This window comes from Giraffa tippelskirchi, chromosome 13, assembly GCF_054371585.1.
Source record: "Giraffa tippelskirchi isolate mGirTip1 chromosome 13, T2T-mGirTip1v1.2.pri, whole genome shotgun sequence".
Taxonomy (NCBI): Eukaryota; Metazoa; Chordata; class Mammalia; order Artiodactyla; family Giraffidae; genus Giraffa; species Giraffa tippelskirchi.
The window spans coordinates 107094380-107108188 of NC_137287.1; the positions used below are offsets into that span (position 1 = coordinate 107094380).

Below are 13809 nucleotides of genomic sequence, written 5' to 3' on the forward strand. Positions count from 1 at the left end.
CTCTGGAATCTGCCGGGCCTGAGCTCTAGTCGCAGCTCCACTGTGTCCTAGCCACGTGCCCTTGGGCTCTCACTTAGCTGATCTGAGCCTCAGTTTCCTCATCTGTAAAGTGTGGCCAAGCATGCCTGTCTCAAGGAGACCACATTAGGGTTGTTACGTAAAGGACCTAGTGCAGTGCTGGCATGCCGCAGGGACTCGGCTAACATCACTTCCCTCCCCAGGAGCCTGGAGGCTCCAGGATCCTTTGCGGGTGTTTGATCTGTATGGGGCCTGCATTGGGGCAGGACAGAACTGGGTCTGGGAAGGTCCCTTTGGTAACTGTAAGAACCATGAGAAAGGAATGGGCTCAGCCTTGCAGGAAAACCATCAGCCCTGTGGACCTGGAGGGCTGGGGAGGGAGGGAGGTTGAAACCACACTAAGCTGTCCCCTCGGATGGTTGTGGGAGGAGCAGCTTAGGGTGGGGAAGGCCATGGGTTGGGGGAAGGGCATGAATTTGGTTTGCAGCTTCAGAAGTTTAAGATGAAGGACTCATCTCCCTTCAGTCATTCTGAAGGTTGCGCAGAGTCGTCTTTGTGCATCTGGCTTTTTTTTTTCCCTTTTGCATAATTTCCTTTTGGATGAAGCCGCATCAGAGCTTCTTCCATAATAGCAGCAAATTGGGACTAAGTGCCCAACAATAGGAGAATGATTGAGAGCGTTTTGGAACATCCAGTGGATAAAATAATATGCAGCCGTGAACAGCCGCAGAAATACTTACCCTCGAAACGTATGGAGCTGTGCACTTGTCAGGTTCCTCGGCATCTTTTCTTCATTTCATTTCATGTCGCTGTGACAGAGGCGGGACAGGGGTTAGAGCCTTCCGGTGCGTGAAGAGATTCAGGCTAGGCTGTCATCTCTTGGAGGGCAGTGTTCATGTTTTATTCATTGTTCTGTCCTCAGCGCGTGGCTGAGTGGTTTGCAAATGCTTGTCTGGTGAAAGAATTGATGGAGTGGACAAAGCGGACGGCAAGTGACTTGTCCAAGGTCATGCAGGTAGGAAGATCAGGACCGGGGTCTTCTCATCCCTACTTGGCACATTCTTCTCACTCACCACTCAGTGTCTGGGAGGGGTGTAGGATGGAAAGGTGCGCAGTGAGGACTGGAGACAGACCAGGGCATAAGTCTCATTTCTATCCTTACTGACTGTGAGGACTTGGCAAGTCAGTTCATCTTCTTAAGCCTCAATTTCCCCATCTGTAATATGGATAACCCAAGTGTCTGTTTTTAAGCTTGTCATCAAGATTAAATGATTTCAGGTATGTAAGATCCTTAACATAGGAACTAGCACGCAGAGAAGTACCCAAGAATGCTAGATGTGATGATAATGATGATATAATACTGTGGAAATATTTATGATACAATAAATGTGTTGTTGTTGTTTTTTTTTGCCGTGCCGTGTGGCATGTGGCATCTTAGTTCCCCAGTCAGGGATCGAACCCACCCCTCCTGCAGTGGAAGCTTGGAGTCTTAACCGCTGGACTGCCAGGAAGGTCCCTCTGATACAACCTAATGTTATATGGAAAAAAACCCCAAACTATGAGCACTCAGATTAAATGATATAAAATTTTGTCTGACCATAGGTACAGATTGGAAGAGAATGGGTAGAAATAGCATTACAGCAGGTACTATGGGAAATGAATGACTGACCCAGACAAACCTTTTTAAGAATACTTACTTTTTCTTGTTTTAATTACAAAAGGATTATGTGAAAAATCCTAATCATTCAGAAGCATACTCTCTCCTTGTTTTCCCAACCAAAATCCTTCTCTCCAGAGGTAGCCAATTACAACAGGGTGGTGCCTAGAATTTTTTCTATGCCTACATAAACAATAAGCATACAAACCGGAATGGGACCATAAATTGCATTATTGTTTTACAAGTTAGATTCTTTTCATTCTATATGCCAACATCTTTCTGTGTCTGTGCATCTAAACCCCATCCCCAAAATGTTCACACTAGATATGTAATACTTTTGTAATTTATTTTTCACAGGATAAATCCTAGTTCATTTGGCCATCAACAGGGAGTTGATGGACATTTAAAGTTGTTTCCAATTTTACTCTTTTCTAAATAATGCTGACCATGAACTCTCGTAGTGTTTAAACAAGAAAATCAAGTGAGAGAGATTCAGAAACTGTGAGATTGCACAGGGTTACCGGGGAGGGTCCCCCGCTTCTCTGGGCTCCTTTCCCCTCCTCACCTCCCTTCTCAGCATTGGAGCCCCAAGGGGCCAGTACACTGACCCAAAGTCCATGTTTGTAACTGCAGTTCCCCGCTCCCTCTCACCAACTGCTGATCAGTGAGATCCCAGCGAAATGATGATGATAAAATGATCCTTTAGACTGTAAAGCACCCGGCACGTGGGAGGGGTTGATACTGCTGTTATTATTTCTACATCCAGAGCAACAGTAGCTTTGGTTACATGCTTGACAGCAAGTGGGATGTAGCAGGTTTGAGGGGGAAGAGCATGGAGCCGTGAGCCAGCAGACCTGGGTCCAAGTCCCCGCTTGACTCAGACTGACAAGCCGTGTGACCTTGGCCAGCCCCACCTGACGGGGGAATAAACCCACCCATCTCATGTGGCCCTGGTGGAGCTCAAAGGTGACAAAGCCCGGAAGACAGTCAGCTCATGGTCCGGCTCTCAGAGGGTGTCCCGCTCCAGAGAGGTCTTCTCTGCCTCTGCAGTCGTCCATGTGGACCAAGCAGGAGGCTTTTCTCCTTTCTGATGCCATTTACTCTGCAGTTTGGGCATGTCACGTGGTCCCCGGCCTACAATGGCACATCAGTTTGTGGCTCCGCGGTGGCACATGAGACCTTTGGGCAAGAAGCCAGTACTGACGGGTGGCAGCCTCTTCACATGGCTTGGTTTTATTTAATGCGGTGCCCATGGGTACCGCTGGCTTCTGACAAATTGCCGTCTCCACCCTGCCGCGTAGGAATGACTGCAGGCCTAGCTCCTGTTTCTACCCCTTGGGCTCCATCAGAGGCCTGGCTGGGAGGGCGGCACAGTCCCCCTCCTCCCTCCTCAGGGGCGGTCATTTCATTCATGTCCACCTGGAGATTGTCACTGAAGGAAGTGAATGTTCTGTACTGGGGAGATCCCAATGGGAGTAAACATCATCCCCAGAGGGAGAAGAATAAATCTTAATAGCCTCTTTTTCTCTCACTGTATTTTTTCTTTTAATTCTTTTCTTTTTCTTTTCTGTCTCCAAAAGTAGTACAGGCTCATAGTAGGAAAATGGTGTAACACAGAGAACCCCCTAAAAAGCCAAAAAAACAAAATTCTGTAATTTCTGCTCTTGTTAACCTTTGAGCCTTTAGACGATGAGAATTTCTGATATTTCTTGAGTACTCACTGTGGGCTTTGGCTTGTAAGTGCCTTACGAGCCAAATTCAGTTTGATCTAATTCAGTTTTCTTAGTAAACCTAGTAAGTGGGTAAGATTATCATTGTGGTTTTACAGATGAAGACACTGAGGCCCAGTAAGATTAAGGGAGAATGCAAGGTCTCCTGGTCCCCTAGTCTAGCCTTAACCACTAGACCATCCTGCCTCTTTCCAATTTCTCCTCCCCTCCCTCTCTAATTCATGTATCTATTTAGTGTCAGGTGGTGTATCAATCACAGGTGGCACTAGTGGTAAAGAACCTGCCTGCCTGCAGGAGATATAAGAGACTCAGGTTCAATCCCTAGGTCAGAAAGATCCCCTGGAGGAGGAAGAAATGGCAACCCACTCCAGTATTCTTGTCTGGAGAATCCCACGGACACAGGAGCCTGTCGAGCTACAGTCCATAGGGTCACAAAAGAGTCAGACATGACTGAAGCAGTTTAGCACACGACACGGTGTTATCAGTCAGATTCTGGCAGAAAACAGAATTCCATTCAGATGCTTTAACTTGGAGATGTTAAGAAAGCTGTGGGCAGGGTTAAGGGTTAAGGGAACCCACGAAGGGGACCCACAAACTCACGGTGACAGAAACCTCCCTTCGGCCTGAATGAACAGAGGGAGGGAATAGTGTTACTGGGCTTGTGTGTGGAGCTGTCACAGAGCTGCTCAGCCACCACTAGAACCACAGGGAGGGCGACTGGGGAGATAGACCCCCACTCTCTGCTTCCACTCTCTGACCTCCTGCCAGTGCCTCCCATTGACCAAAGGCAACCAGAGGTCAGCAGGCAAAGGAGTTCAAAGGACCGTCCAAGAGCTTGGCCTCCTTCCTGGCTCTTTGAGTGGTACATTGTTCTGGGGGTGCAAATGGGGATCAATAGCCCAGGAATTGGTCATAGGGGGATGGGAAAGATGTGCTCCGTGACTTCCCCAAAAGAAGGGATGATCTTGGTAACCGTGATCATTGAAAACATCTTTCAGGACAGAAGACTCTCACTTTCTGCTTAGCGTTCTCTTTGTTTTGGCGTTTTCCACACCCTGTTCCTTCTTCCTCTCTCCACTCCTTCCTACTGTGAGTTCCTGCCTGGTTCAGAATTCCCACAAATGTCTGGACAGAAGTCGTCAGTATCTCAGATTTAGAAGAGAGCCTTCGTGGCTGGGGAGTGACCGTTCATGACCGTGGATACTCGTGGCTGTGTGTGCCCTCACGCTGTTCCACTGCAGTGCATATGTATGCAAAGGCATGCTTCCGGGACACATGTCATAAACATCTGTGATACACGCTCCCTTGTCTTTAGCGTGACTGTAACTTTTGCATTTCAAAGTCCTTTTGTTCTCTGAAACATCCTTTTTCTCTACATGGCCCTGCTCTGAAGTGGGCGATTAGGGCCTCTCCTCCCTGTTTTAACAGATGGAGAAACTGATGCTCACAAAGGGGAAGTGACTCGGCCAAGACCCATCAAACAGAAAGTGGCAGAACTGAAACAAGAAACGGTGGTCCTGATTCTAACTTCAGCTCTTCTCAGTGTATTTGCCTTTTAATCTTCGGAAGTTTTTCCTTAGCCAGTTTTACTCCCGGGAGAAATTAGTACAGATGAACCCTCTGAGGCTGCTGGAATGTCAGGTAGTAGGATGGACTTTGGAGTCAGAGAGTCTTGGCAGAGCCTTACGACCTTGGGCAAATTGGTACGTGTCTTTGGGCCCGTGTGTCCTCATCAGTCAAATAAGGATGATAATATCAGGAGTTTGGATGGAAAAGTCAGCTGCTTAAGATCTGATAAGTTGTCAGGACAGGCTGACTGGCTGGTAGCCAGGAAGACTCCTGAGGTGAGTGTAGCCCAGGTCTTTTGACTTGTCTCATTGCTGTTCCATCCACCCATCACTCATGTGTTTTTCCATTTATCCATCTGACCCCAGGCTCCGTGGGTTTGAATTCTGACACTGCCGTTTACTAACTGCATGATTTTGGGCCAGTTCACTTCTCAGTGCTTTAGTTCCTTCTTTTGTAAAATGGAGATATTGAGAATATCTATTATGTGTTATTTTGAAGATTAAATGATGTAAAATGCTTAGATCAGGGCCTGGTAAATAGTAAACTCTATAAATGTTAGCTTTGCCATTGTTATTTATCAAGAACTGCTCTAAGCCCTGGGGAAAAGGGCAAATGAGACAGATAAAGGTTTTTTGTTGTTGTCTTTTGGCCATGTTGCACAGCTTGTGGGATCTTAGTTCCCTGACCGGGGATTGAACCCAGGCCCCCTGCAGTGGATGTGCGGGAGGGCTAACCACTGGACGGCCAAGGAATTTCAAGGCATAAAGTTTTGTCTTTGTGGAGTTTATATTCTAGAGGAGGAGTAGAAACAATTTGCGAACTTATGAAGAAACACATGCTTGCTTCATGGGAATAAAGTTTCTTTTTGATGGGTGGTGAAAATTTTTGGAAGTAGATAGGAGTGGTTGTTATACAACACTGTGAATGTAATTATTGTCCCTGAATTGTTACACTTAAAGGTGGTTAAGATGGCAAAAACAGAATAAAGAAAAACCAAAAAACCAGCTGTAACCAAAAAAAAAAAAAGAAGGAGGGACCCACTTTGGACAGAGTGGTCAAGAGACACATAAACTGAGATCTGAAGGGTGAGAGCTGCCAAGACACAGGGGACAAGCCCACTGTCTGCACAGAGGGAGCAATAAGGGCAAAGCCCCAAGACAGGGGCAAGCCTGGCGTGACTGAGGTGCAGACAGAAAACCTGTGTGACACCACTGTCACAATGATGGTGCCAGTAGGGGAGCTAAGCAGAGGCCTTATGTAGGGACCTGGAGCTTTGGTAAGGAGTTTGCACTTTATTTTGATGGTAGGTCATTGGGGGTTTTAAAGAGGACATCCAGTTGGACTTTAACTGTGGCTCCTCTGTGGAGAAGAAGCCCTAGGAGAGCCCAAGTGGCTAAAAGGACCATGGAAGAGATGGAGCCGCCATGCAGACAGGAGCTGAGAGTGGCTTGGACCTGGGTAGAAGTAGAGCTGGAGAAAAAGAACAGATCCAATTTACTGGACTCAGAGATGCTGAGTCACGCTGATCCTGGTGGGAGAGCTTGATGTATAAACCAGTCGATTCACTTTTAATGTAGGGGTACAACCGCAGGCCAAGTGGATATTGCCTCTTCCGGGCAGGGACACCCTCTCCCTCTAGGCAGCCTAGATGGAAAGCCACAGCGTCTGAAGGCTGCTTAGTGCCCCCGGAAAGCAAGCCTGGGGAGCCAGCCTGTGGTTGCAATGTTGAAGAGTGTCAGAGGCTGACAGGCTGCTGAGCTGGCCCCAGAGGGGGCCAGACGAACTCGCTGGGCCTTACTGGGCCCCTCACCTCCAGACAGGGCTGGCGCAGGCACCGTCAGCATTTCCTTCTCTGGCTGACCTTTCCCTTTTCTAATCCTGTGCATTCGGGTTTTCATATGTTAGTGTCATCAGTCAGGCTTTGCTGGCCTCTGTCTCTCTCTTTCCATCTGTTCTGGGTGGGCACTTCTTTTTTTTGTTTTTGTTTTTTTAGTTGTTGTTTGGTTTGTGTGTGTGTGTGGTTTGACCTCATCATGTAGCACGTGGAATCGTAGTTCCCCCACCATGGACCAGGGATTGAACCTGTGCCCCTTGTAGTGGAAGCGCCAAGTCTTAACTACTGGACCACCAGGGACATCCCTGGGTGGGCACTTGTAAACCCCAGTTTCACAGACCACTCTCCATTTTGGCTTCCCATTACTGCTTGTCATTCTGGATCTTCTCAGGATTGTTTTATTGGGTGCCCTCTTTATGCTATTTTCTCCATCACCCTCCTGAGAAGGAGGGAGGACTATCTCTGTGTTAGGATTGAGATGAGCTAAGCTCAGAGGAGTGAAGTCACTTGCCCAGTGTCCCAGAGGGAGCTAACGGGGGAGGGTTCCTGGTCTAGGTCTCACTGACCTGGGTCTGCCTCTGGCCCTGCTGCCCTGCATGGAGGGATCCATGAGATGACTATGCATAGGGTCTTTGACGCTAGGCCTGGGCTGCAATGGCTCAGTGACGGGTCTTGTCCTTTGCAGCAGAGTAACGTTTCTGAGTCTTGCAAGGCTGCCGCCCCCTGCGGCGCACCCCCTCGCCCCCCACCTCCAGTTTCTTTATTTCTCCCTGACTCAAACCTGTTCCTCCTGCCAGCCTGTGTGGACCTCACGTTTATAGGCTTCTTGTTCCAAGAAGTCAAGTTGTCAATGCTGAGACTTCACTGGTGGTCCAGTGGCTAAGACTCCACGCTCCCAACATGGGGCCAGGGTTCGATTCCTGGTCAGGGAGCTAGATCCCACATGTGGCAACTAAGAGTTTGCATGCCACAACTAAAGAGATCCTGAATGCCACCACTAAGACTCAGTGCAGCCAAATAACTAAATGTGAAAAAAAACAAGAGGTCAAGACTCCCTGTCCTCCACACATCCCGGCTTGTTCCCACATCTGAGCGTTTGCCCACATGGTGACCTAGTCCAAATGTCCTCCCTGCCATCACCTTCTAGAGTCTCCCTTTTTTCAAAACCTATCTCCAGCTCACCCTGCACTCCCTACCCTATAAGTCTTCCTTGGAAACCCCAGGCCATACTCCCAATCACCAGGTCCCAGAATCTTCTAGAGGCTGAAATGTACATGGGCAAATCTATGTCACGTCCTGGGTGAGTATCATCCTTCCATGTGGCAGGGAGCTCCACGGGAACCAGCACACGGTCCTCTGGGTCCCCTACAGTGCCTGGCCAGCTTGGCCACCCAGCAGGTTCCATCAGTCTGTGCTGACCTGGCCCTGGGTAGAACTGTGCCCATGTGACTGGCTGTGGCAGAAGCCAAGGTCAGGTTCTTGGCTCACTTTCTGTGCCCCAGTGAGAGAACCATGCCGTTATCCCCTGACTTGTGAGATGAAGAAGGTTCTCCTCATCACAGATTTAAAAAATAATAATGTGATTTTTCTTTTTAATTCAGAAATTTTCTTTTAGGTTTAAACAGATTTTATTTATCTCTGTCTCATCCTGTCATACCAGACCATGTGCATTGGAAACATTTATTTTTTGACTTCTAGTTATTTTTTTAAATCATTCAAGAAATCTCCAAGTGTAGTAGAGAAAAATGAGAACTACATTTAAACAGAAAGAAGAAAAAAAAAAAATTTGTTTACCCACCTTCTAGAAACAACCGTAGTTAATATTTTGCTGAATTTTCTTTTTTCTTAAAATATTTATTTCTTTGGCTGCGTCGGGTCTTATTTACAGCACTCGGGATCTCTAGTTGCAACATGAGAACTCTTAGCTGTGGCATGGGGAATGTAGTTTTCCCTGACCAGGGGATTGAACCTGGTCCCCCTGCATTGAGAGTGCAGAGTCTTAGTCACTGGACCACCAGGGAAGTCCCCTTTGCTGAATTTTCTGTATCTGTATGTATACATTAGTTAAAACAGGGTTGATCTGTACAAATTGTCGCGTGTCATGCTTTTTCACTCCGGTGTCCTCCATGATTTTGTACATCACCTCTTTTCACTCTCTAGAGCAGACACGCCATCTTTTATCTCGCCAGCCCCTGGCCACAGGATTTGTCCGTGGCTCATGCCGCTGCCTTGGCTCCCAGCCCGGGCCTGAGTGCTTTCTCCTCCTCTGAGATTCTGTTGAGGTTTGCCTGAGGCAGCAGAGTGCAGCGGGAAGAATAATGGACCCGGAGCTGGGATCTGGGGAGTCAGGAGGCTGGGTGAGGAGGAGAGTGGGCGGGAGGGACCAGGGAAAACCTGTCTGAGGAAATGACTGTTGCTCAAGCCCCTTTTGCTGTCTGGGTCTCACCTGTAAAAGAAGAGGAAGAGACTGAATTATCTCAGAAGCTTCCAGCTCCTCTCATCTGTAGTTCTGCCAGCACCAAGCAGTCATGCCAGCAGCCTCTGCTGGAGACCTGGGCGGTGAAAGCCTGGGGTATTTATTTAAGATTACTCAGCTGGCTATTTCCAAGACAATGCAGGCCCTGGTGAAGGTTCAGCGAGTCCAGGCTGAAATCAGACTGAAGCAGAGGCAGGAGGAGATGTCCTGGAGCCTCTGGGCTGCCTGAGCCCATGAGGGGCATGTGGATTCTGCTTCTCCCAGCACAAAATATACAAATTAGTCTGTGAATTTTTTTTTTTGGAAGCAAAATTAAGCAAGCATTTATTTGAAGAGTTCTTTCCTGTAGGCCTTATCTAGCATAATGGCTGATATCTCCAGTGCAGGCTTAGAAGAAATCCAGATCCAGGCGGATTCATCTCAGTTTGACCTCATGAGGCTGTGCGCTCCCCTGGAGCAGCTCTGTGGCTTTGTGTTCTGGCACTGAGTCAGCACTTAGCGTCATGTAAGCAACAGACCTTTTATTTAACGATGGCTTTAAGTTATACCCGTAAAGCCCAGGGTAATGATGTGAGTGGAAAGCATTTCTGGGTGGGGATGAGGCCATGTGGACCAAGGCCTTCCCTTCCTCCTCATCTTCTTAACAACAGCATCCATAACACCAGACCCTCTCATTTGTGCGACAAGCTCCAGCTTACAAAGTGCTCTGCTCATTATCCATAAGGTGGGGATTGAGGATGCTCATGACCTATCTTGGGCCCTGGAGACTTTGGGTGGCTGAGTGGGGGTGCTCAGGGCCCTTGACTTTCTGTTCAGTGCCCTTTGCTTTGGGCGGGGCTGGTGGCTCCTAGAAGGCAGTGGGGGAAATAAGATTGGGGCTTAGAGCATGTGCACAGCTCAGGGTGGATCCAGTGTCTGTCTGCATCGCCCATCAAAGGCCCCCATGGTGGGTGGAGTGAGGGAGGGACCTGCCAAATCTCATCTGGATCTTTCTCTTTTAAAGTGATAGATTCAGAGGAAGGCTCTAGACTCAGCAGGTGAGGGTTCCTGCTCATTTCTGTTTCCAGGTTTTAGCTCCAAACTTTTTTTTTTTGAGAAATGTGTTTTCACTGATGGGGGTCAGAAATGAATTCTTTTGCTTTCCTAAAAACAAACAACTTCTGGGTTAAATATATGTATATATGTATGTGTGTGTTTGTGTGTATTTTTAAAATTATACAAGTAATTCCAAAGTGTATGAAGTTAAAAATAAAGTTCCCTCTCTTATCATGCCCTATGGAACTCTCTTTTTCTCCTCTACCTACTTCCAAGTTATTGACCTCTCTTAACAGTTTAGTGAGTATCCTTTCAGATCTTTTATTACATGTGTACAAGCACTAAGATGTTGAGATTGTTGGGGTTTATAAGGACCTACTGCCCAGCCGCTCTTTGGAATAAGCAAATTACAAAGAGAGAAAAGGAGAGAGAGAGAGAGAATGGCATGGTCCCATTTATATTTGTATATATAAATTTTATATATAATTATATAAATATAAATATATTATAAAAATAATATAAACATAAATTTAAAATATAACTTAAATATAATATAAAATTATATATTATCTATAATTATATATATATAAATATAAATGGGACCATGCCATTCTCTCTCTTTCTCCTTTTCTCTCTTTGCAATTTGCTTATTCCAAAGAGCAGCTGGGCAGTAGGTCCTTGATTCTCTGAAATCTCATTTCCTGTTTCAAGGGGGAAATGGTAAGAATAGTCTGTCACAGAGATAATTTCTGAGTCCCTCGCTTTTGGGATGAGTCCTAGTGAGACGAACTGATTGCCCATTTGTAGCAGACGTAGGGCCTGAGCCCAGATCTCCATCTTTGACATCATCAGGGCTATGCGTTTGTTAAGAGGACCTGTCTTACTCCTTTATTTCCATCCTGACCGCATCCCCGTGGAGTCAGGGGGCAGGAGTTATTGAGGCTTGGGGCATGAAGAGCCTTGCCTAGTGTCGGGGCTGGAAGCACTGGGAGCCCAGGGCTCTTTGGATCGAGTTCAGTTTATCCAGCATTGGCTGAGGGGCTGCCATGTGCCCGGTGCTGTGGTGGGAGAGACAGCCGGGCCCAGGGCCTGCCTGGAGGTAGTCCCTGACTGTCCCTGGTGCTCTTGGCAGGGTGGGGCCCCCTGGAGAGACTCTCCTTGTCCCCAAGAAAGGCCCTGATTCCAGACCTGGGCCAAGAGATTGGAGTTCCTGAGGAGCTATATGGGCAAAGAGTGGGTGAGGGTCTGTGACCTCAGCTGCTTCCACTGACCCCTTGCTTCTCCGGACTCTCTCCCCATCCTCCCTTCCTCTGTCTCTCCCTCCTCCCCCTTCTCTCTGTGGCTCTTTGTCCATTTGTCTCCATCTGTCTCTCTCGGCGTGTGGTTCCTGTCCCCCTCGCTCTGTTCTGTCACGCCCTCACTGCCCCTCTCCCTCATCACATTCTCTCTCCTTCATGCCAATGCAGGCGTGCTGGTCACCATGACAACAGAGACAGGCCCTGATTCTGAGGTGAAGAAGGCTCAGGAAGAAGCCCCACAGCAGCCTGAAGCAGCCGCCGCAGCAACCACCCCTGTGACCCCCGCGGGCCACGGCCATCTCGAGGCCAACTCCAATGAGAAGCAGCCGCCCCAGCAGGACGCTCGGCCTGCAGAACAGGTATGTGCCCGGGAGCAGGGAAAGAAGGAAACAGGTGTACTGTTGACCCATGACATGCCGAGCACTGTGCAGGGGCCATCATGTTCATTTTTGCATTTTATTCTCCAGGACCTCAGGAGATAACTATCCATTACACTGGGAGAAACAGAGCCTCAGCAGGATGGAGTCACATTGCTATAAAGTGCTGTGTGCTTAGTCGCTCAGTCATGTCCAACTCTTTGTGACCCCATGGACTGTAGTCCTCTGTCCATGGGGATTCTCTAGGCAAGAATACTGGAGTGGGTTGCCATGCCCTCCTCCAGGGGATCTTCCCAACCCAGGGATCGAACCGAGGTCTCCCACATTGCAGGTGGATTCTTTGCCATCTGAGCCACCAGGGAAGCATAAAGTGACAGAAGTGCAAGTCAAATCTGTATCTATCTATCTATCTCTCTATATATATATATTGACTGCACTGCATGGCATGCAGGATCTTAGTTCCCTGACCAGGGACTGAACCCACACCTTCTGTAGTTGAAACGTGGAGTCTTAACCACTGGACTGCCAGGGAAGTCCCAAGTCAAATCTAGGTCTGATGTTGAAAAATCTGTGTTCCTTCAACCTTATTTTCCTATTCCCTTAAGCTGTCCATTCTAGCTGGGCAAGCCTCGGTGTGACTCCAGAGCAAAAGTCATCATCTAAAGAGACGAGAAGGGGCTTCCCTGGTGGTCCAGTGGTTAAGAATATGCTTTCCAATGCAAGGGATGCAGGTTTGATCCCTGGTAAAGAAACTAAAAATCCCACATGCACAGAGCAGCTAAGCCCACACTGCAGTTAAAGAGCCTGCTCGCTGCAACAAAGACCTAGCACAGTCAAAAAAGAAAAACTTAAATAAAAGAATAAGGAGACAAAGGACTTGGAGGGGGGTCATCTAGCCATTGAATTCACACCTCCCTTAATTCACGACAGGACTAGAGAGGGAAGGGGCTCAGCCAAGATCATTGAGGGTGTCCGTTGCAGAGTTAGGACTGATGTGCAGGGCTCTGACCTCCCTTCCTTCCATTAGATCAGTCCTAGCCACTGGTGGCTCAGTGGTAAAGAACCCACCTGCCAATGTAGGAGACTCGGATTCGATTCCTGGGTCGGGAAGATCCCCTGAAGAAGAAAATGGCAACAGATTCCAGTATTCTTGCCTGGGACATCCCATTGATGGAGGAGCCCGGCAGGGGCTATAGTCCATGGGGTTGCAAAGAAGTCGGACACAACTTAGTGACTAAACAACAACAACAAAACCTCATGCTTGACCCAGTGACAGACTGGGAAGGAGGATACCAAGCCCTGATAACTCAGGCACTGTTAGTTCTAAGGAGAAAGGATAGCTCCGGGCCCTGGGTTTGGTTCTGTGGGATGCTTCTGCCTGCGGGGGAGCAGTGGACCCCTCCTATGAGCCCACCCATCGTACGCAGCTCTGACTCTCCTCCTGCACCATAGACCGGGGTCACCCAGGGGGGTCTTAGAGGGCCATGGCTCTCATTTTGGAGTCTGTCTTAGCTCCAGCTGCTTCCTCATTGCAACTCATTTGGATGAAAGGCTCTAGTTTCAAACTCGCTGACCAAATCCTTCCCTTGGTTGGACCTGCAGAGCCTAGACATGGAGGAGAAGGACTACGGTGAGGCTGATGGCCTGTCAGAGAGGACCACGCCCAGCAAGGCCCAGAAGTCACCCCAGAAGATTGCCAAGAAGTACAAGAGCGCCGTCTGCCGAGTCACTCTGCTCGATGCTTCGGAGTATGAGTGCGAGGTGGAGGTAGGGAGCCACAGCCAAGCCCCAGCCCACTGGCCTCGGAGCCAGAAC

General features: G+C 48.3%; 1 protein-coding gene across 50 annotated transcripts in view; it reads left to right on the forward strand.

The window, feature by feature from the left end:
• The window catches only part of EPB41L1 (erythrocyte membrane protein band 4.1 like 1), a 179608-nt gene that overhangs the window by 110008 nt on the left and 55791 nt on the right, over positions 1 to 13809 (forward strand). For all 50 annotated transcript variants that reach the window (XM_081560107.1, XM_081560065.1, XM_081560085.1 and 47 more), the window contains 2 exons: positions 11786 to 11976; positions 13597 to 13761. In XM_081560107.1, the coding sequence (XP_081416233.1) occupies positions 11800 to 11976; positions 13597 to 13761 (342 nt within the window). In that variant the 5' untranslated portion in view covers positions 11786 to 11799. The remainder of the gene's footprint in view (positions 1 to 11785; positions 11977 to 13596; positions 13762 to 13809) is intronic.